General features: G+C 43.2%; 1 protein-coding gene across 8 annotated transcripts in view; it reads right to left on the bottom strand.

Moving 5' to 3' along the window:
- Nucleotides 1–24,077, bottom strand: part of Fhod3 (formin homology 2 domain containing 3) — a 426,147-nt gene that overhangs the window by 82,781 nt on the left and 319,289 nt on the right. For 4 of the 8 annotated variants that reach the window (XM_028867158.2, XM_028867160.2, XM_037197015.1 and 1 more), the window contains one exon: nt 18,439–18,543. The exons of 1 other annotated variant lie outside the window; for it this stretch is intronic. In XM_028867158.2, the coding sequence (XP_028722991.1) occupies nt 18,439–18,543 (105 nt within the window). Of the gene's footprint in view, nt 1–18,438; nt 18,544–23,626; nt 23,996–24,077 lie in introns of all 8 variants that reach the window. 3 more of the 8 variants (XM_028867156.2, XM_028867157.2, XM_037197014.1) reach the window with 1 other exon arrangement.

Below are 24,077 nucleotides of genomic sequence, written 5' to 3'. Positions count from 1 at the left end.
AAGGATTGGTTACAGAAAGAACTGAAATGATATACTTGAGAGTGAGAACAATTTTCTTAAGACTTGGAAACAAGCAAGTCCTTTTGCTCCACGCCATGGGAATAGTCAGGGAATAGTCAGCCCTTCTTTTTCTAAGAGTTCCTTGCTTTCCCAGTGGAAAAGGAGTCTGCTCAACAACCTGAGACAACCAGTCCAATCATGACCTTGAGTGGTTTGGGGGTGTCTCTTAGCTTCTGACAGAACAGACGGCGGCCTGGGCTGAGTGAACACAACGTAAATGATTTGACCTGAAGTGGGGGTGGATGGCTGTCACCGGCAGTCTCTCCCTTTTGATGATGAATTGGCACCGTGCTGATCTAAGACTCTGCAGACAGACTAAACATGAGATTGGAAGTCTTTCTGAAGGCGAAGCTGAGACAAACAGGAAAGATGAACGCTAGCTTCAGTTTTTAAAACAGTTGAGAACCATTCAAGACAGCCTCAGTCGGCTAGCTAGCCAACTGCTGGGCCAAGTGATGTCTCTAAGCTCAAGAGCAGCAGATAAGTCTCGTTTGTTCATTGCACAGTGAATTTGAATGGACACACTGTATCTTCTGAGACAGCTCAGATAGCACAGCTTCTCTTCTCACAGCAGTGATCAGCTGGGGAGGGAGTTTGACTGGTACAATGATTTCCTTGCAAATATGAGGACCCAAGTTCAACCCCCAGACACCCCCCCACCTCACCCACACACAAGGCAGGCATGATGGCATGTTTTTGAAACTCCAGACCTCAGAAAGAAGAAAGAGGTAAATATCTGGGGCTCGGCTCACTGGACAGCCAGTCCAGTCAACTTGCAAGCTCTAGGCCACTGAGAGACCCTGTCTCAAAAAGACAACATGGACAGCTCCTGAGGAATGACATTCCAGGTTGCTTTCTGCTTCCCACATACACTCACACACACATGCACCTACATGCCTCCGCTCACAAACTCACTCCCCCCCCACCCTGGAATCCAGGCTGATCACGTGGCTTATTTTGATCAATGCAGCAACAGAGCCATCACGTAGAGGCCAAGCCTTGGACGTTTCCACACAGAGGCTCACCCCTCTGTTGCCCTTGCAGGGGTGGCCCACCAGCACCACAGTGTAAGCAAGCCTGAGTGAGGTGACTGCACAATCAGGTTTATGCTATGGTCTCCTGTCCACTCAGGCAAGGGCCAGACAATTGCTAGATTTAGATAACCAGTAAACCCAAAGAGACCAGCTGATTGCCAACACCTGAGTAAAGCAAGTTGGAACTGGATTATCTGTCAGAGCACGCATGGCCAACATTACCAGGGAGGAGGGGGTAATAACACATGGCTGCTATTTTTAACAACTAATTTTAGATGCTATTTATGTGCTCTAAAGCTGACCCAAACAGGATGGGTCAGGAGAATATTTTCTCCATTTCTGATCAGAAGATTCTGGCAATTTTTTTGTGGCCTCCAATAAAAATCTAAATGTAGGAACAATAAAATTCACTTCATAATCTTACCTACTTGGTAAACTTTCCATCACCACATGCAATAGTCCCCTGCCAAGCAAGCCATTCAAGACAGAGATTAGACTACTAAGAGGCATCATGGCTCAGTTGTGGAAAAATTTGTGCTGAGTACAGCTAGACCTAACAAAGCTAAAAGCGCAAGACCTCAGTAAAGTAGATTACACAACAAAACCCAAGAACGAAGGAATATTGGGTCCCCAACAAGGTAAGATTTATGATATATTGATTGAAAATGCCAATGTGTGAAAAGAAATTACACACACACACACACACACACACACACAGACATGTGAATAGTCATTGTAACTAAAGCCCAATGAGGCACACATGATAAGTATAAGAGCCCAGCCAAAAGAGTCAAGTGGCATTGCAGAAAACTGACTAGTAGACTTAAATGATGACATCATTATTTAAAAAGTAGCACATTAAAGAACCAAGGAAAAGAAGAATCTACAGAATACCAATAAAGTTTGGGAAAGTCATTCAACATGGAACTGGAGTCATCATAAGAAAGGGGAGATGAATTTTTTTTAAATAGACACTGAAAAGTTTTTTAAATAATGAGAACTATAAACCACCATGTCCAATAATTTCATTAACTCCCAAGTACAAGAAATATCAAGAAAATCGTTTAAATACATATCAAATTCAAATTGACAAAAAGATAATAATAAAAAGCAGCCAGAGGAAACAGACCCACTACACAAAGAGCAACAGTGAACATGGGAAATTATTGTCAAAATTGATGGGAAAGAGATGAACTGAAAAGAAGAAGAAATGCAGAAGAAAAGAGATGAAAAGCAGAGAACTCCATCAATAATTCTTTTGGGGAGGCATGGGAGAGAGAGTCTTAAACTTGACTTAAACTAGAAAATGTGTTTTGTTTAACTTGCAAAAGAATTATCTAGTTTACACAGCTTGTAGAAGTCGAAAATTCCTTAAGACAATGGAAACCCAAGTTGAAATAGCTATCTGGAAATACATGGAATGCCCTAACAAGAAGACCCACCTTCCTCAGATACTCTCTGTCCCCAAATTGCAGTTCTGAATACATGCTGAGGAAATTACAGGAGTTTGTAAAGATCAAACACACTATTCTTTTGACAGTGAAACTCAGGGAAGCCTGGAGCTACCACTGCAGCTTCCAACAGCCTGCAGATTTATGCAATGTTTTTGTTATTGTTTACAAAAAATGTAAATATTTTGTAATCAGCCCTATAAATTGCCCTTTGGACTAATGTATTTAGAATATTTTCCATGCAGAACTATACAACTATAAAACTGAAGGTCTTATTCCTTCCTTTATTAGGTATTTCAGTCATTTTATTATATCATATTCAGATTATTGGATATGTTTTTAGACAAAGAATTGGTTAGCAATTTTTGGTATTTAATATGCCATGGGGCTTTCTGTAAATGCTTCTAAGACAAGGTAAGGGGGAAATGACACAGTAGTTTTCACTGCCCTTTTATCAAGTCTCTTGGTTCCAAACTCTCACTAGTTAAAATCAGAGAAATGTACATAGTTATTGGGCTCCCATAATATATATAGATTTTTTTCCTTTCCTTTTTTCCTTCTATTGAAAATAGGTTCTTTTCTCATACAATATATCCTGATTATAGTTTCCCCTCCCTCCACTCCTCCCAGTTCCTCCAGATCCTCTAGTTCCTCCCCTCCCCTCCAAATCCACTCCTTTTCTGTCTCTCATTAGAGAAGAACAGGCTTCCAAGAGACAAAAACCAAACATGACAAAATAAAATTATCAAAAGTTATCATATCAAAGTTGGACATGGCAACCCAATAGGAGGAAAAGAGGCTCAAGAGCAGACACAAGAGCCAGAGACCCACTTGGCCTCACAGTCAAGAGTCCCATGAAAATACTAAACTAATAGCTGTACTATATCCACAGAGGCCCTGGTGTGGACACATGCAGTCCCTGTGCTTGCTGCTTCATTCTCTGTGAGCTCATATGTGCCGTGCTTAGTTGATTCAGAGGGCCTTGTTCTCCTGGTGTCCATCACTTCCTCTATTTTTAATCTTCATTGTCAAAGTGAAGGGATTTAGATTCACCATAGAAACATACATTTGAAAGTGTCTAAGAGGGAAGACTCATCCTAACTGTGGGTGGTACCATTCCATGGGTTAATATCTCCTGTTCAACACAGAAGAGAAAGTAAGCTGAGCACCAGCATTCATCTCTCTCTGCCTTCTGACTCCTCAGGCTCTTGCTGCCATGACTTCACCTTTACAATGTACCATAAAACCAAACAATTCTTTCCTCCTTAGAGCTGTTTTTGTTGATTATTTTTGTCACAGCATTGAGAAAAATAACCAATGCACCCACCTAATCAATATAGACAGATATTGAAAGTCAAAGAAAAAGAAAAAATACTTTTCCAGCTATAAAACAAGAAGAATATAAATTCTAGATTTGCATAAGAAATGCTGGCAGAGGATAAAGGATTCCACCTCACAAGTTTGATCCACACAAAAAATAAAAAGAGAAATAGGCAAATATTTTTTTAAACGTCCTTTAAAGACAACAAGCAGAACAGCAATCCCTGTAGGATTACAATACATAGAAAAGTAAATACATGGTGACTTGGGTGGAAGGATGAAAACAAAAGTATTTTCATAGGGTTGCATGAATACAACAAATTAAGATGAACATGGTAAATGTCCAAATTATCAACACAAGACAGTTAACTACAAATAAGAAATGAAACAGACTAATAAAAATAGACACTAAAAATGGATAGAGATGATTAAATGGGAAAAAAACAGATTAAACAAATATAGTAGAAATGATACAAACTTAAGCTCAATCTAATCAACAACCACATTAAATATAAATGGTTTAAACATCCCCACTTAATAGGCAGAGATTGTCAGATTAGATTTTCAAAAGTCAGTAAGTTGCCTACACTAATCCTACTTAAATATAAAAGTTAATTTATGTTCAAATAAAAAGCTACAAATAGATTCATGATTAAAATATTTTATCAGGGATAAAGTAAGCCATTTCAACATGATAAAAGGCAACTGTCACCAGGAGGATGTAACAATTATAAAGTTATGTACTAATAAATGAACATTGACATAAAGAAGGAAAATTAGTATTCAAGAGACAAGTAAATATAATTATAGGATAGGATTTTGTCATCATTTTCTCAGGAACTAATAGAAAATGTAGATGAAAAGTCATTAAGGACATAGAACACTGAAACAATACCAGCACACAAATCAATATTTACTGGATATTCCATCCAGCATCAGGAAACACATCCATTGCAAGTGATCACAAAAAAATTTTCTATGAGAGAAGATAGCCTGAGCTATGAGGTAAAATTCATGAAATGTAAAAGATTTAAGGAAGATATAAGTATGCTATTGACCAGAATTTCATTAACTTCAATATTATAGCAGAATGGAAGTTTATAAACCTGAAAATATCCATAAGTTAAACAAATACTTTAAAATAACCCAAATATTCATAAAATAAGCACTTTAAAATAACCTATGGATGAGAAAATTTTTTTAAAAAAGAAGTAAGAAGCATTTTGAACAAACCAAAAGTAAATATAAGCAAAAACCTGTAGAAGATAGCTAAAACAACACTCACAGGAAAATATCCCATGGGCAAATTCCAATGACTATTTAGGGAAGAGTTGTGCTGGTATTCCAAAGAACAGCTCTAGAGAGCTGAAGAAATCCATTTCATGACACTTTGTGAATCTGGAATTACACCAGTGCACAATCATTTCAGAAACAGTTTAGTGATTTCTTAAAAAGCTAAGCATGCCCTACTATATGGCTCAGTCATTCCACTCCCAGTCATTTACCTAAGAGAAACAAAAGCATGCCCAGAAACACTCACTGTCAAAATCACTAGCAACCCAAATGTCTACCAACAGTTAAGTCAACAAGTCACGGTGGAATACTACACAGCCATGAAGGGGAATGTGTTAGTAAAATAAATGACTGTCAAGACAACTCTGCTAAATAAAAGCAGCTAATCCCTCAGGAGAATATAACATCATGTCAATAGAAAACTTGTTTAAACATGTGAATGAATCCATAATGATGGTGGCTGCTTAGCGATGGGAAAAGACAATAATTACAAAGAGTCATGAGAACATTACTGATGGTAATAGATGTGGCCGTGTGCATTACCTCGGTGTGGGGAATGGCTTTGTTGGGACACAGGTGACAGAATTCCTATGGAATTTTTATTTGTCACTTTTACTGGGAAAATGGTTGGAAAAATATCCTTTGATTAGTTCAAGTGAAATAAGATCTTATTGGTAAAAGAAGCAAACATTCCCCACATAAAAATGTAATCTCTAATTAAATATTAACAAAAAGCCAAGCAAAGTTTTCACTGTATCTTATATTTCAAATTATCACTTAATTCACAAGTGGCAAATGCAGTAGAAAGATTGATATGGTCCCAAAAGCATAGAATGAGGATGATGATGCTGAACTGTGGGATGGTTCCGCCAGCTGTGGAGCTGAGTGTCGCATGACCTAGGGACTAAAGAATGAAGCGCCGAGGGAACTAACTTCTGAGCAGAAACTGTCCTAGCTCACAGTCACGTGCCACAGTGCAGGTGAGTAGGACATCATGAAAAGATCACGTGGCAGGCCCAAACTGCTCACTTCACACATCCAGGAAGAGAAAAAGGAAAGAGTCAGGGATCCAGGATCCTTCTAGAGGACATGTCTCCGATGATCTAAAGGTCTTTCTTTCGGCTCTGCATCCTAAAGGTCGAACTACCTTCTGAGAGTCTTAAGCTGTTAACACTTGGTCCTTTGGTGGACACTTATCAACCAAGCTACAGTACCCTTAACTAGGAAATGGAAAAATCTATCCTATCTCCTGGGCCATAGCCAGGAAAACTGTGATGAAATAAACAAGTCCCAGAGCTAACTCCAAGAACATGCTACTGTCTTCTGTCACCACTGCAGCAACTCTGGGGACACCTGATGTCCAGAGGGCTGTGCACTGCAGGCTGCAGGCTGCAGGCTCCCTCTTGCTCTCTCCTTTAGCAACTTGCACACTTCATTTCACTGCAGTTCTGAGCTCCCAGGCCATGTGAGGGAATCATAGGATCCATGCAGGGAGCTAGGGAGGTTGGTCCCCCTGGGAGTCTCACATTACCTGACCGGCTCATGAGAAGGCACAGGGCCATTCCTTCAGGCCCTGGCTGTCCTCAGGCTTCAGCCATCTGCTGGCTGCTGTTGCTGGCCCTGACCTTGGCACTGAGCAAGTCTTGACTGTTCTCTCCTTCCCTCTGACTTTCCAGCCTTCTGTCCAAGACTCTGAGTTCTCCAGCACAAAGGAGGCCAGTCCTCTCCTGTCAAGGCTCCAGGTCCCCCTTGCATGGCTTCACAACTCCACCATTCTGGCAGCTTCCAGAAGCACTGACTGCCACCAGCTGTCTGGCAGTTCTGGCTGACAGGCTGACGTCCATCCTGCCAATCTCCGTCTCCCACTTGGGGCCAATGCTCCCTCTGTTCTCTCATCTCTGAACACCAGATTCACTCCACGCTGTCTCCCAGCCTCCCATCTCACCCAGCTCTTCAAGATCATGTTTTAAAGAAAGCATAGACTCATCCCATCTCCTTAGCTCCTCTTGACTCTGTCCCTCACCCCCGACCCTCACCAGGTAAATCAGGGAAAACTGCAATTTATCTTATGTTGGCAGCTCAATGTCGCATACTCCTTGAAGGGGCGTCCCTCTGAAAGAAGGCCCTCCCTACTCTCACTTGCATGGCCTCTCCTCCTCCTCCTTCTTTCTTCTCTCTCTCTTTCTCTCTCTCTCTCTCTCTCTCTCTCTCTCTCTCTCTCCCTCCCTCCCTCCCTCCCTCCCTCCTTCCCTTTCTTTTTTGTATGTGTATGATATATATGCGGATACAGGTATGCAAGCCCATATAGTTGTAAAGTCAATGTTCTCTCTCTGTGTGTCTCTGTGTCTGTGTCTGTGTCTGTGTCTGTGTCTCTGTCTCTCTGTGTCTCTGTCTCTGTCTCTGTCTCTGTCTCTCTCTCTCTCTGTGTGTGTGTGTGTGTGTGTGTGTGTGTGTGTGTGTGTGTGTGTGTGTTCATAGTACTGGGCATTGAACCTAAGGCCCCATGCAGGTGAGGTAAAGCCCTCTACCACCCAGCTACAGCCCCAGTCGCAGACAGCCTGTCTTTTCCTAGCTCTTCTATGAAGAAAGCTCATTTTCTTCGTGGTAATTATGACAATGGAAACTATATTTGTTGGCTCCCTTTTCTGTACATAAATGTGTAATCCCTAGGAAGCTAAGGACTGGGTGTGTGATTCCAGCAATGCTGGATGAACGTGTCCAAGCATGGGGCACACACTCAATAAGTAGTTGCTATCTGCAAACCATGAGTTAGTAGGACTAGTGTCCCCTGAGCACAGCATGTCCCAAAGCAAACCGGAAGCACAGGAGCCTCTATTGTAAGACAGCTCTTAGTTACTTCTCCTTGCTGGCCCTGGAGGGAGCGGTGGGGAAGGGGGAAAGTGTGCAAGTATTAAAGAACCAGGGCTGCGGTTTCTGAATAGGAAATCATGATCTGTAATCTTTGCATAATGCCGGGGGGAAACAGAGACAACTGAGAATTACTTGTCCCACTCCAAGAGCATGCCAGACAGGGGCAGTGCCACACAAGGCTTACTTCAGAGCATGTCACTGTGTCTCAGCTCTGTGGGGACCAGACCCCATCTGTACTTTCTCTGGTGAGTGATACCTGACCCTCCTGGTTACTGACTTCAGCCTCCATGTTATGCAAGACATGTTCTCATTTGCAAACAGAATTATGATACGGATATTTAAGGTTACGGGGCATATCCTCTATGTAAATGAGGGAGAAAAACTAAGCAAATGCCACTTCCCAGAGGAAGAAAACAGGAAGCAGAGGTTATAAGCAGTCTGTGGACTTGTTATGTGGTGAAAGTGTAGGAAGAGGGCAGTGAGCTGGTGGTTAGATGGGAAAGCATGGCTTCCGGCTAACACTCACCTAGCAGGAAGGAGAAAAAGGCAGAAAGGAGCACTGCTGGAGTGGGAAGCCCTGAAGGCAGAAAACCAAGGACATGGAGCAGCGTGAAACACTCCCAGCAAGCACACACTAAAACGATCTTGAAAAGTCATATGAACACTGGCCTTCTCTGGGCTACGGTCCTGCTTAATATTTGTTCAGCAGTTGAACAAAGGTGAGTCATCTTCACTGCATGGTTTTGCAGGTCCAACGTGCATGGTCTTAGACTACAGGAGGTAGGTGAGCCCCAGTTTAGAAGCCTAGGGATAAATGTGTAACTCTTAAGTGCCAAAAGCTGGAACAGAGGCACATAAGTATAGATCCACAATATGTCCAATGTGGACAAGTCAGGGACATTATGTGGGACAAATGTCATTTTCTTTGGACTTAGCCTATACAGAAGAACCAAATAAGGGGAGAGCAGAGAATAGACAATGAATTTAAAAGAGGAGCCCCAGGACATCCTGGTTTGTTCACTGGATAATTTCCTTGGGGCTGAACTACAGTGAGGATGCGCACGCATGTCACCAGCAACAAGGTTGGAAGGTCCATGCAGAACCCAGATGTGAGAGCTCCTACCTGCGAGCTCAATCACGTAGGGCCTGTCCCTAGACAGCAAGGAGGTGGCCAAGGTTCCCAAGAAGGAAAAATCACCCACGCAGAGCTGCAGTTCAGAAAGGAAACGGGACATAGCCTCCTGCAGTGTCCTATTCCGGGCATGATTTGGTTCTTGAACTACAGCAGTAATGGTGAGGAGTCAGATCCCACACACATGCAGGAACAAAAAACTCTAGCATCTGTTGAAGGCAGGCATTCTTGAGTAGGTCAGGGGCTGATGCAGAGCCCCCAGACGCTAATGCACAAAGTCACTATGTGATGTCACCAGACCCCACATAAACTTACTCCATCAGTGGGACCAGCACCTCTCCTCTTGTGCACGCAGGGTGGAATGCAATGGATTAGTTAGGAGCACATTTTTTCTTTCCAAATCCCTTATCGCTTGTAATGAGATTGTTATCAAGACCTAGCGGCATACAAGCAGGAATCCCACAACCCAAAGAGCAGACATCTTCTTCAGCTGAATGGCAGAGCTTCCACTGCATGGGTCCATCAATTCCTTTTGGTCAGGGAGACATTAGGTGTCATCATAAAGAAAGGTGATGCCCTTTACCCTGCATTCCATGAGATTTGGAGTTTTTCTCAGCAATGTTTAGTTTAGGGTTTTTTTTTCTTCTTTTTATCTAAGTTGATCAGCCAATTTAAAATTTTAAATGCTCCATTGGACAGTGGAAATCTCAACTCCACTGACACAATTAAAAACAACAACAAAAAATTCTGAGCAGATCAAGTGATAGAACACAGCCAGCAAGTATTTGGGATCCAGGAAAGCACAGAGATCACATCTAGGTAAAGAGCTGTGACTTGGAAGCCTGGACAAGGAGGGCATGGAGGCACATGTAGACACTAGCAAGGTCAGCACAAGAAATCAAGCCACAGAAGACAGACAGGGAGGGAAGCAGCAGGGCGCACACAGAACAGATAGTCTGTCTGGAGAAGGCAAGCGGGATGAGGAAGACGCCAGTGCCAGCAAGCTGCACACACAGTAAAAGTCAAAAGCATGGCTTGTAGGAGAGCACAGGGTGAGCAGCAGTAACCAGCACCAAAGGAAATACATGGAAGCAGCGATGACCACACAGGACAGACAGTCACTGGACAACTGGAGCAGGTCAGTTTTCAAGGGTGTCAATGGAAGTGAGAGTTCATTAAGGGGCTTGAGCTAGAAGCAGAAGCCAATGCTTAGGCAAGCTGCCTGGTCCCCATATCCCCAAGACTTGGTGTCCCATGCGGCTTCCAGGACCACGAGGTATCCAGAAGGGCCAAACACATATGCACCTTGAGTCTTAAGGGGCTCTCTCTCAGCCACACCCCAGGGGCAGGTCAGCCCCAGGGGCAGGTCATAGGCAGGTGTGGCAGTTACCTGCTATTGCTCTAGGGACAGTGTTTCAAGGTCAAAGCTGGAACAGCTACCCATTACTAAATCCATTTAGGGAGATTATATTAGGATCATTCAGATAATCACATATGTGCAAAATGACATGCTCATCACTACCATCACTACATCACATGTATCAGCAAAAGACTGGGTGCATGAATACAGGTGGGCTGGGGTGACGCAGCATGCAGAGAGAAGCAGTTTGGCAAGCTGTTGAAAAGAATGCTTCAGCTCCAAGCCCTGCTATGAAAAGAAGACCAAGACAGGACCAACAAGAGGAAAAGCAAGGGAAGGGAAAGCTTGAGAGGCGTATTGACATCTGTATAAATGATCCAGAACATTGATGTCATCATATAGATGTACACTGGTTCCAGAAGTACACTCATTGAGTCATTAGGAGCATCCCTTTTCAAAGATAGGAGGAAGAACCACTACCACTGTCCTCCCTCTCTGTATAAAATATTTTATACAGCACACAGGTAAAGTCCGTAGAACAATCAGTGAATTTAAAATAGGCTCATCTGTGTTATACTCTAGTAGCTCCATTTCTGGGGTCATATACTTAGAAGAGTTAAATTCAGGATCTCAAAAAGATATCTGCATGCCCATGCTCATCATAGCATTGCAGACAATAGTCAATATGTGAACACAAGTCATATGTTCAACAACAGAGGAGTGGATGAAGGAAATGCCATATGAAAATTTAATGGAAAATCATTTAAAAACAAGAAAACATTGCTAGCTGTAATATACATAGGTGGGGTTTCTGCTAAGTTTAATAAGTCATCCATATAAAGACAACATACAAAACACTACATGGCTCTTTTGTCTGTCTGTCTGTCTGTCTGTCTATCCTATCTACATATCCTATCCACCCACATACCCACCCACCCATCCATCCATCCAACCATCCATCCATCCATCCATCCATCCATCCATCCATCCATCCATCCATCTATCAATTTATCTACCCATCTATCCATTATGCAATACTAGAGATTGAATCTAGGACTTCTCACATGGTAGGCAAGCATTTTCTTACTGAGCTTTGTCCCCAAACCTGCATAATCCGTCTTGTATGTGAAGACAGCTAAAATGTCACAGATATAGATGAAGACTATAGAACAAGGGTTACAAGGAGAACAGGGAAAAGGAGAATGAGAAATTACTGCTGAATGGGTATATGGTGAGAGCTATCCAGATAAGTGAGAGATATACTATAACAGCATTCATGGTGCCTGTAGTTAATATGCTACTGCCTAGCAGGGTGGGTCTCACGCTGATCACACATACCACAAAGCACCACACCGGTGGCATGTACCTTACTACCCCGTCTAACTTCCTAAGGGGATGCCATTACTGCATTTATCCTTCGCTAGGAAGAGGGAAAGCCTCTGCAGGGACAACTGTAGAAGCCAGGTCATTTGAGCATCCAAGGTTTCTGAACATTATTCTGGAAAGCAGATAGGCAACTTCTGCTTAAGCAAGCAGTGGTATTATCTCAAGTCAGAAGACAGAGTTCATGCTAACAAGGTCCCTCAGTGTTTATCATAGCATGTCCACAGGAAGTCCCTCCTAAAATCTGGTCCAAGGATCCTCCAAGGTCCTTGTACTAGGAAATTCTGCCTAGGCCTCATCCTAAGTGACCTCTCTAGTCTAAGCACAAGGACTGATTGTCTTAAGATAACTTTAGCCCCTTGTGTCCACTCACTCAACTTGCTCAGTCTGATCACCACCCAACTGCCTCCTGCTACCATTCCTGAAATGCCCCGCAAGATGGAGACAGAACTTCAGGGAGAGAATGAGCGTGTGTTCTGTCTCTCCCAAGGCCCATGGCCCCAACCTTACTTGTGCTGTAGTTATTATTTATTTGTTTCCTTTGAATACTTGAGATGGATGGTTCAAATATTCCTTTAATTTTGTTGTCTTTCAGAAAGAAAATATTTAGAACTTCTCTGCTTAAAAAGCACATTTTCCAAATTGAGGCATTTTTTTAAAGTCTGATTTCATTACACAGTTGCGTCTTGTAGCCTTGAGGATATTTGTAAACAGTTCCAGCATTCTCATTTTGTTTTGGCACAATCTAAATTTCAATTTCATGAAAATTAGTGCTGTACTCTCTGTTTCTAGAAGACTGCTTTAAACAACTCTGTTATAGAATGGGAGATGGATTTACCTTAATATCCTTGTATTGGTTTAATTTTAAAAAGTTTTCATCAGTATTTCATTTCTGGGTCAATATATCTGTGATGGCTAATGTTGGTTGTCAACTTGACTACATCTGCAATTAACTAAAATATAAGCATCTGGCATACCTGTGAGGAATTTTTCTAGAATGGACTGTTTGAGGTGGGAAGACACATCCTAAATCCAGATGATTCAAAGTGGAAACATGCACCCTAAATTCAGATCATCTGAGGTCAGAAGATCTGGGCCACACCTGGTGGCAGTCAACTTAAAAGGACGTGGAAGAAGTGAGATTTTTCTTTTTGCCTGTTTGCCCTCACTCTTGTTGGCAAGTTCATCTATCTTGATGCTGAGGATAGATGAGGATGCTGAGGATTACTTACTGGTATTAGAATCTATTTCTTTTGGATTCCAATATAGACTAAAAACTAGCTGAGACATCCAGTCTTATGGACTGAACTACTACTAGATTCCTAGCCTTCTAGTCAGGAGACAGCCATTGCTGGACTAACCAGACCATTGCTGTGGATGATTGACTAATAAATAAAACACTGATTGGCCAGTAGCCAGGCAGGAAGTATAGGCAGGACTAGCAGAGAGGAGAATTGAGAGAACAGGAAGGCAGAGAGGAGAAGATACCAGCCTGCCATCCAGGGAGCATCATGTACAGGCAGCAGGTAAAGCCACGGAACACGTTGCGACATATAGATTAACAGAAATGGGCTGAGTATAAGAGTAAGACTAGACAATGGCAGAGCAGTTTAAATAATATACGCATCTATATGTTTATTTTATAAGTGGGCTACGGGACTGCCGGGGCTTGGCGGGACCCGGAGAGAAAAACTCTAGCAACAGACCATAGCTTATAACCCACTCTCATAAAGTTCTTTTTAGTATAAAGATTCATTCTATGAGTTTTGTTCCTCTAGAACACTGACTAATACAATATAATTCCAAGTTTGATTAACATTCAACATGTTAACATGCCTAAACAAGCCTGAGGAATGGAAAACTTTAAGCTCATGATGAAGCCCACTTTCAAAGTGGTTCAAGGTACATGATGGGGCACTGTCACTGACCTGATTTTCCTAAGACTTTGAAAATTTAATCTCATTTCCAAATCAAGATCATGAGAGTTCTAAAGTTATAGACTTGTGCAGGGTTCAGAAATTATGTTTACTAGCTGGGGTGGGGGGTGATTGCTCCATGCAAAACCATGACTATTGTTCATAATATTTCAATATATATCCTTTTCACTCTTAATCATACAGGGAAATATATAAAATCTCAGTAATAAATCTTAAAAATTCTATTGAGTATGTATCTCAGTAAAAATAGCTATGTGTCTCAAAAGAGCAAAAAATACTGATAGATGTGCAATTGCATTATAAATAACATGCAAAGAATTCAGCTGTCAAGCAATAAACTTCATAAAATGTCCATTATTGTGAGTACAATTGATGTAACACAGGCAACAGCAGAAAAATGTGACTTGAGTTCAGGGGTCCAGTACATCCATCTACCTACTGTCTGTCCGTCTATCTAGTTAGCTAGCATCTATTTACATCTATCTACCTATTATTCTATCTACCTGCCTATTTCCATCCATCCATCCATCCATCCATTCATCCATCCATCCATCCATCCATCCATCCAACTCTCCCTACATTCCTATCATCTACCCACTTGCCTGTCATTTACCTACCTATCTGCCTATTAGTTATCTATCTTTCATTTATCTATATCTATATAACATTCCTCTGTCTTTCTATTCATCATCTATGTTTCTATCACATGTTTCTATCAATTCACCTGTCATCTATCTCTATTGTTACAGTCACAAAACAACAAACAAGCAAGGCTAGAATAAGTAGTAGTCAGGCTTAATGGACTCCTGGGACAACGGAACTGCAGTTTTGTCATTTCAAGTCATTGTCACACAATTTTAAAATCCTCACATCATGGTGTCCAGAAAGGGTATGCAACTATAAAGAAAGGAATAAGTGCTAGAGAGCTGTGTTACTCGCCAGTGGGCAGTGGCTAAGGTGACCAAGTTCCCATGGCAACAGCATGCCAGGAAAGAGAACAGGAGCCTAGAGAGTGGCTGCTGCCCCTGCTGTGGCCCAGTGACCAGCTTTCGGTGTACAGGCTGTCTGGGAGTTTAACGCCAGTGGCTGCTTCAAGCTGAGGACTGTGGGGCCCTCAGGACTTAGAGCCACACAGATGTCTCACACCTTGCAAGCCCCATCTTGAATTGCCTATGAAATTGCTCCCCCCACTTAATTTTCTTCTAGCATGTTTTAATCTTTGTTCCAGATAGACAGATTGGGGAGGGGGCTACTCAAGTGAGTGGTTTCGGAACCTGAATCCCAGAACTTCTAGTTTAGTCAGGGCTGGAGCTTCCAAAGTTTGGGAAGTAGGCCATGTTGGGCCTTCCTTTTCAAGTCCTGGAAATAACATTTCTAAAGCCTGGGGCTCTGGACCCATGGACCTCCTGCCCTTATAACTTTCCAACTTGGTGGGTCCCCAAACTGTTCTTGACTAGTGAGTGGGTGAGTCACTGGATTCTTCAGCCAATGTTTACCCTGGTTCTAGCACAGACAGGCCCTGGTGCTGTGGAGGACATGATGGCAAAAACTGGTTTAGTCCCAGAAGGACTAGTTGCCTAGTGTGGTGGTCTGAAAGAAAATGGCCCCCAAAGGGAGTGGCACTATTAGGAGGTGTGGCCTTGTTGGAGGAAGTCTGTCCTTGCTGGAGGACATGAGTCACTGTGGAGGCAGGCTTTGAGGTCTCATATATGCTCAAGTCACACCCAGTGAGACAGACCACTTTCTGTTGCCTACCAGTCAAGATGTAAAAACCCTCCACTTCTTCTCCACCATGTCTGCCTGCATGCTGCCTTGCTTCCTGCCATGATGATAATGGACTAAACCTCTGAAATGTAAGAAAACCAGTAAGTAGCACTCATCAATCACATCTGTATCAGCTCTTGCCTCCAGGATCCTGCCCTGTTTGAGTTCCTGTCCTGACTTCCTTCAGTGATGAACAGCAATGTGGAAGTGTAAACTAAATAAACCCTTTCCTCCCCTACTTGCATTTTGGTCATGGTGTTTCATCACAGCAATACAAACTCTAACTAAGACACCAAGCAAACATGATACTTGCAATTCCAGGCATACTCCAATATTCCTCACTGTGCACCTTAATCCTGAATTCAATACGACAAGGATCATCTCCATGGTAACTGCCCCAAGATCACAAGTAACCTCACCTACTCCCAAGGGGACTAGAACCTATGCTAAAGACAGTATCTTTAACTGATTTCTCTATCACCAAATCCCAACTTTGCCTAAGTATCCCCAATTCAGGATCATTCTTGGCTGTCAAATCTAAGAGTTTGATATGGATTCATTAGTGTTGTGTGACAGGAGTGTCTGATCCTTATTCTATGGGCTAAGAGAATACATGCATTTATTTTGCATGATATTGTAACACAAGGTTGTCACCTACAAAAGTCATGCTCAAGAAAAAGTTGTTACAGCACACACACATACCCAGCTTTTTCCTCTCTCTCTCTCTCTCTCTCTCTCTCTCTCTCTCTCTCTCTCTCTCTCTCTCTCTCACACACACACACACACACACACACACGTGCACATACACCCACAAATATCTCTTAAGTTATTAAATAAGTTTACAATTTTGTGTTGGGCTATGTTCATAGCTATCCTTCTATCCTGAGCCATGAGTTGGATACCCCAAGAGGCAAACTCCACCGGGCACCTCTTCTCCCTGTAACTATAAAATTTTGTTTGTTCCACACCCCAGTCAAACCTCTTGTGGTGGTTTGAAAGAAAATGGCCCCCAAATGGAGTGGCACTATTAGAAGGTATGGCCTTGCTGGAGGAAGTATGTCACTGTGGGGGTGGACCTTGAGGTCTCTTTTGATCAAGCTTCTCACAGTGTGACAGTCAGTTGACTTCCTGTTGCCTGCAAGATGTAGCATTCTCAGCTCCAGCACCACATCTGCCTGTCCACTTCCACTCTCCCTGTCATGATAATGGACCAAACCTCTGAAACTGTAAGCAAGCCACCCCAATTAAATGGTTTCTTTATGAGTTGCCATGGTTATGATGTCTCTTCACAGCAATAAGAACCTTAACTAAGACACCTCCTAGCCCCAGAGATGCTCAGTAAAACACTTCCACACACACAAAAGAGAATCTGAATGTGAAATACAGGTCTCATTAAAAAAAATGATTGAGGCAAATGAGCTCTGCAGTCTGTCATGTCTAGATTGCGGTGATGTGCCACCATCCGTTCCCTGCCCTCTCTGCTGGCTCCAGACAATGGGCTTCCTGCAGTACTCCTGTGTGGTCAATGTTCTTTCCTCACCAAAATCACCCTCTAAGGGAAAGAGTTGGTGCAATCGGCATTTTACCCTCAGGGGGTAAGTAGCTTCCCAGAGAGTGAGCTGGAAATCTAAAAGGCCTTCTTCTCTTCTCCAGCTCCTGCACTCTATCCATTAAGGGTAACTGCTTTTAATTGTTCTAAAATTACAGGTCTTACCTTTCCCTTGTAAACACATCCTTGCATAATCACTGGCTTCCAGGAGTAATAATCAGCGAGTTTCTGGTGGTCTAATGCACTTGCCAAGTTAAATTCCTTCCATGCACCCATACACTTGTTTTCTCTTTTGGTAGGTCTTAGACTAATTACATAGCACCTCAATGGGCTCACTTCCTTCTGATCTACATAGGTTTAGTCATTCAACGGTAAAAACAATGTCTCTGACAAATTGCAGAGCTCATGTGATCTCTAGAACCATCCTTAAAGGGCAAATCAAGACATCCATACTTATATATTTTAGAGGAAATGTTTATACTTTATTTTTTGCTTTTATTTTTTATGTGTATGAGAGTTTTGCCTGTGTGCATGTATGTGTACCACACACATGCTTGGTGCCCACAGAGGGCAGAAGAGGGTGTTGGATCCCCTGGGACTGGTGTTACAGACCGTTGTGGGTCACCATGTGGATGCTGGGAATGAAACCCAGGTCTTTTGGAAGAGAAGCCAGCGACCTTAATGGCTGAACCATCTCTCCAGTCCCAGAAGAAATGTTTATAATATCTATAGGAAGTATACAGGAGGTGGCAGGATAATAAAAACATCATCTCAAATGAAATCCCTGCTTAGTAAGTAGTGTGGATGACAGAGAAACTGATCTTCTAAAGGAAAATTCTTCAGAATATGCCTTTTACTCACATACTTTAACCAGTCTTTGTTTCTTTATTTTTATTATTTATTCATTTGGTTTTGTTGTTGTTGTTGTTGTTTTGAGACAGGGCTTCTCTGTGTAGTCCTGGCTGTCTTGAACTTGCTCTATAGACCAGGTTCGCCTCAAACTCACGGAGACTGGCCTGCTTCTGCATCCTGTGCTGAAATTAAAGACATGTGCCACTATTTCTGGCTGTTTGTTTATTTTGAGATATGGTTTTGAGTAGTTCAGGCTGTCCTCAATTTCACTATATAGCTGAATGTGACTTTGAACTCCTGATTTCTCCTGTCTTAACCTACCAAGTGCTAAGATTACAGGCACACATGAGCACCACCCACCTCCTCTCACCACTCCATGTAGCTGGTTTTTGCACTTGAGCAAAGGGAGATAACCCCATGCCCTAGACTCACCTGGCCTCCTGTGGGGACGAGAAGGATGATGCAGATGATGGGGAAACACTAGGTCCAGATGAGGGTCCAGAGGAGTGGAAAGAGTTGTTGCTGAAGTTGCTGTATCTAAAAAGCATAGAGGTTTAGATTGGAGATGAGGGTGGGGGGAGAGGGAGGAAGAAGAAGTGAATAAATATAAATAAAATTTAGCAAACCATCAAGCTTTTTGCAAGAAAAATATTTCTCAAGATTCTACTGCAAATAGTGATTATTTAAAGCTACAGAGATTTACTAAGTACTGCATTTTGGTAAGTCTTCACTAAAGAGGTTCCTTAAACTTCAAAACCCACTGGGTGGGAGGATTCATAACAAAGGGATTCAGAAGAATCATCACATCTCCTATTATTTTATAAAATTAATTGTGAACATAAATCAAGAACCCAAACTGTGCTCATCTGAACTATGATGATCTTTCTTGCTACTTGTGATGGTGCAATTAAAATACCATCAGAGACCTATGGACATAACATCTGCCTGCTAAAGAAACATTTATTATTGCACATTCTGCCGCAGGTCATTCTGAACCCATCATGTTCTTTTCCTATAATCCCATGGTGTGTCTATCTCCAGGCCTCTGGACTAGCCTACTGCTTAGAGATGAAGGCATCTATGGTTTCCTCCAACAATCTGACTAAAACCTGCAGTGGTTATAATACGATGAACTTTGATCTTTTCCCAGCCACCTCTATTAAACAGATGTCAGGATTTGTAGAAATCTGCAGCCTCCTGTTTGCAGGAACATTCCTCCTATGCAGCTGTCATCACTGAGGGTGGCTCCCAGGAACCAAATCACCCATCTGAAGCCTCATATAGAGCTGGCGTTCATGTAAAGTGGCTTCCATCCCTATACATCTTGTCACAGGTGAGGCCAACTCATTCCTCAAACTGTTTAGGGACACTGTATTAGAACGTGTGGAACCCTGGGGTCACCATGAACACACACAAAGATCTTTATGGACATGATAAATGTGAGCTGAACAGAGACTGCTGCTTCTGAGAAGCGATAGACTTTAGGGATGTCCCACGAGATGTTAGCGCCAGAAAACCACTTTATCGCTCCTAATGTTTACATGGGAAAACAGCACATATGAAAATGCTCAATGGCGCATTATTTAGCTAGTGGAGGTAGCTCAACCAAGTACGAGAAAGGATAGCCAAGGAAGCATGGATTCTTATTCATTGATGGTTCACTGATTCTACAACCATAAAAGCTGACCAATTTTTAAAACTGGCATCATGGGAAATGTTGATAAACGGGCTGGATGGAAACACCAAGACATAATATAATTATCACATTGTACAAAAATAGTCTATAAAGAAAAAAATCAATTAAAAAAGTATGTTCATGAGATATCTACTTTTAAAAAGTGGGAGATGGGTACAAAGTTTCAAGTTTTAATAATAGATTACTACAAGAGAAAATATTCATATCCCACCACTCTAATTCTGTGCTTCTAACTCTGGCAGCTTGGCCACTGCTTCATCAATCTGTGTGTTATCACATGTCAGGCGTGGACTCAGAAACGGGCCCTCCCCATCAAGACTCAGGCCACAGCACTGGCCAATGTCCTTTTCTATTACTGTGTCATTTTCACGGTTCTGGTTTCCGGGGACTTGCTCCCCCTTCCTCTCCTCCCCTTCTTCTTCCTCCCCCAAACCCTCTCAGGTCACACTGAGATCGAACCTGGGGCTTTACAAATGTTAGGTGAATAATAACACTAAGCTGTCTCCTTAGACCTCTTTTCATTTCTAATTTTGAGACAAGGTCTTCCTAAGTTTCCCAGGCTGGCCTTGAACTCATGTAGAGCCCAAACTGGCTTTGAACCTATGATTCTCTGGAGTAGCTTGGGATTGCAGGATCTTCTCTCGTCTTTAAAAATTCCCATTTTACATGTCTAGTAGATTAATTGCTTCTCCAGGTCAGCACTGGCTTAATTTTTCAGAAGGATTCACAAACCATAGTCCATGGAGAAGGCAGAACAGCAAAGAATAAAGTAGAGGACAGGGCATTAATTGATGCCACAGAAAGGGGAGGCAGAAACAGGATGACTAGAGCCAAGCAGAGCCGGATGCTGCCACCACACAGGCTCCCAGCTTGGCTGTCCACCAGCTGCCTGGACACTGGCTTATTACCCTTGCCACTGGAACTCACCCTCTAACTGCATGTGGACGTCCTGCTGAATGTTTTCACAGGATCAGGTTGCTGAAATTATGTTTAAATGATGTGATGGAAATAAACCATGTACAATGTGTTTTCCCCCCTCCTTTGGTTTTCCTAATGGCCAAGTAATTAATTCAAATGCCTCAGAGCCTGCCCAATTTTGCTTCTCAATTTCAGCCAAACTTACTGGATCATAATTCACTATTCAGCATTTTTGTGTGTGAGGAAGGAGGGTTCATTATAATGACTAATGGGTTGGTCTCTATTACAACCCTATTCAATTGCAGTCAGCTACTGAATAGCCAGATCTGTGGCCATACAGACCCACAACAAACACAGCAACTGGACATCAGAAAGTCAATCCCCACCAAAAATAACGAGAGTCTTATTGGACAAATGACCAGCTTCGCTTAGTTAAACTAAGGCAATCTTCACTTACAAGCATGTGCTTGTGTTTTACGACACAAAACACAGTAAGCTGGGTAATTTACAGGTTCCTGTTATTCTCATTCCCAAGGACTATATGTACTAATGAAGAACCAAGGACCCAGAAAAGAACCTTCAGGTGCTAACATCATCCCCAGGAAGTACAGAATCACCATAGCAGGCTGATCCCTTGCTGGGAAAGCTGAGGTTGCCAGTAACATCTTCCAGGCCAAGCCAGCTAGCTCTTAACTTGCATATAGATACCCTCTGGGAAGGCAGAAGGCTGGACTCACTGGGTAAAAACTGTGTGCAAGACCACAACAATGTCAGGATTTGGGACTTGGGAGGGACCTATAGGGAACCCAGAGTTCTGAGCAAGAAGAAATAGGTCTCAACTATATTCTAAGTATGACTTCTCCTTTAGCTAGCTCCACCTGAGCTGATCTAATGGCCTCCTTCTCCAACCAGCCTCTCCTCCCACCATGGCCTCCCACTTTTAGAAAGGAGAAGAAACTCCCTCCAGCAGGCTAAATCCATGTGTGTCTGGCTGTGATGGTTTGAAAGAAAATGGCCCCCAAAGGGAGTGGTACCATTAGAGGTGCGGCCTTGGTGGAGGAAGTGTGTCACTGTGGGGGTGGCCTTTGAGGTCTCCTATGCTCAAGCTGTGCCTGATGTCACAGTTCACTTCCTGTTGCCTGTGGATCAAGATGCAGAACTCTCAGCTCCTTCTCCAGCACCATGTCTGTCTGCATGCCGCCATGTCCCACCATGATGATAGCGAACTAAACCTCTGAACTGTAAGCCAGCCCAATTAAATGTTCTCCTTTATAAGAGTTGCTGTGGTCATGGTGTCTCATCACAGCAAGAGAAACCCTAAGATGCTGATAAACCTCAAAGGTACCAGTGAAAGTGACATTTCAAGATTCTTTTAGATTGTACGTAACCCAAAGGGTTAGATTAATCCTTTAGTTTTCAGATGGGAGGTCTAATTACCCTGGAAGACTGGTCACTTCATGGTGGGAAGAGCTACCTCTTGGTTAAACTGTATAAGGCTTTATTTGGAACAAATTCTTGTCTGTTACTGAGGCTTGGAGGTACACACATTACAGGCTCTGGTGAATACTAGACCCTTGCTGACAAGGCTCTGTCTGAAGACTCCTGACAGAGGTGTTGCAAGTCCAGAAGCTTGCAACATGGAGCCACAGGGGGACAACTCACAGAGGAGAACCTGACTCTGAGACAGGTTTTCTGGTACCGAAATCACCTCTCCATGCACTAACAGGTTGACTCGGGCCAAGTTACTCAGTCTCTCAGGCTCAGGTTCCTTACCGTAAGTAGGAGCTAGTGATAGAAACCTGTTTCTTAAGGACTATGTGATACTTGGAAGTTCCAGCTTCATGGGAAATAGCCTGGCCCATGGTAAGTACTTCGCAAAGTTTGCGCCCTTATTATTATTCTAAGGGGGAGAGTATTATAACAACCAATGACTGTGGTTACGGATTGTGGAAATACAAGATTTTAGATATATTACATTAAATGAAGTATATTATTAGAGTGAATTTTACCTGTCTGGTTTACCACTTCAAAGGCAATTATTTGGAGCTGGTGGGATGGTTCAGTGGCTAAAGGCCCATGTTGCCAAGCCTGATGACCTGAGTCTGATCCCCAGGACTGACAGGAAGGAGAGAACCGATGCCTACAAGTTGCCCTTTGACCTTCCACACATGCCCCACCCAATAAATAAATGTAATAAAAGAAAATTTAAAAATAGAATACAGCCATTAGGAAAGTGAAAACATATACAAACATCGCCCACTCTTCACTCCAGCAGCACTCCTGACAGCAAAGGCAGATTAGTTACATGGCAGGCAAAGGATCGTTAAACATTCCCTGTGGAGTCTGGCTTTGCATATCTCCCTCCAATCCACCACTAAGACAATTTCGTATTACCATACTTGAAGGTTCATAATTAGATAATGTGAGTGAGCATCTTAAGACTCCAGGAGTTGGTTCAAACTAGGATTCTGTGACATTAGCAGCCTTAGGAAACACAAGAGCGTGAATCAGGAAACAAAGCGGGAAGTTACAGGAGAGATAAAGGAAGTGCAGACAGGGTGCCCACCTATTAGAAGAGAAAGACCGGAAGTTAGACTCTGGAGCAGCGGCTCAGTGGGAGGGGCTGAGGGAGATGTGGAAGGAAAGGTCCACACACCGGGCTGGCCAGGCTGCAGGCAGAGGGTGCAGCCCTCGCCTCACCTTGCAGGCCCGAAAGATCATGCTAGATGATGGGGTGGACACGCAGATCCTGCCAGACTGTAGTTCTAAAAGCCATTAGTAGTTACGTTAAAACCAAAGCTCTCCTTAGTTCACACAGGTGACCGCTGTCTTTTTCATCTCACTCTTCCCACTAAGTCAGTGGTCAGAGGGTTAGTTTAGCCACAGTGGCTCTACATCCAAGTGACTCCAGACGACACAGCGAAAGCCAAGCATGGGACATGGGCAATCAGTTGTGTCCTCCTCCCTGGGTTAATCACACACAGGCCTCACCGCGGGCCCATCTACCTGTTTTCTGTCTGGGAGTCTCCTCCCTTGTCCTTGGTGAGGAGGGGTGAATCTTCGAAGTCATAGGAGAAGAGATGGAACGGGCTGTGGGGCACGTAGGGCAGCTTGTCTATGGTCGGAGATGCCCTCGGGGCAGTGGAGGGCCGAGGAGCCAAGCCGGGGCTGGGAGCTGGCAAGAGAGCAGGCCGGCTGGTCTCAGACCCAGAGGTTCCACCGAGCCCAGGGGGCCGCGCTGCTGGGCTGGCTGGAGGCCGCCTTCCCTGCGAGGTAGTGGGGAGTGCAGAACTGTCTGGAGCAGCGGGGAGTGCAGAACTGTCCGGAGCGGCATCCTTCCCGGGGGAGCTGTGCCTGGAGGCAGAGCTGGCCTCGCTGTTGGCCCAGAAAGGCCAGGTGGAGAGAAGAAAGGGGAACAGAGATTTGAGAGAGAGGGAGCAAAGGTTAGGAGAAAGAG

Source organism: Peromyscus leucopus, chromosome 19 (assembly GCF_004664715.2).
Source record: "Peromyscus leucopus breed LL Stock chromosome 19, UCI_PerLeu_2.1, whole genome shotgun sequence".
Lineage (NCBI taxonomy): Eukaryota > Metazoa > Chordata > Mammalia > Rodentia > Cricetidae > Peromyscus > Peromyscus leucopus.
This window is presented reverse-complemented; position numbering and strand designations above follow the sequence as displayed.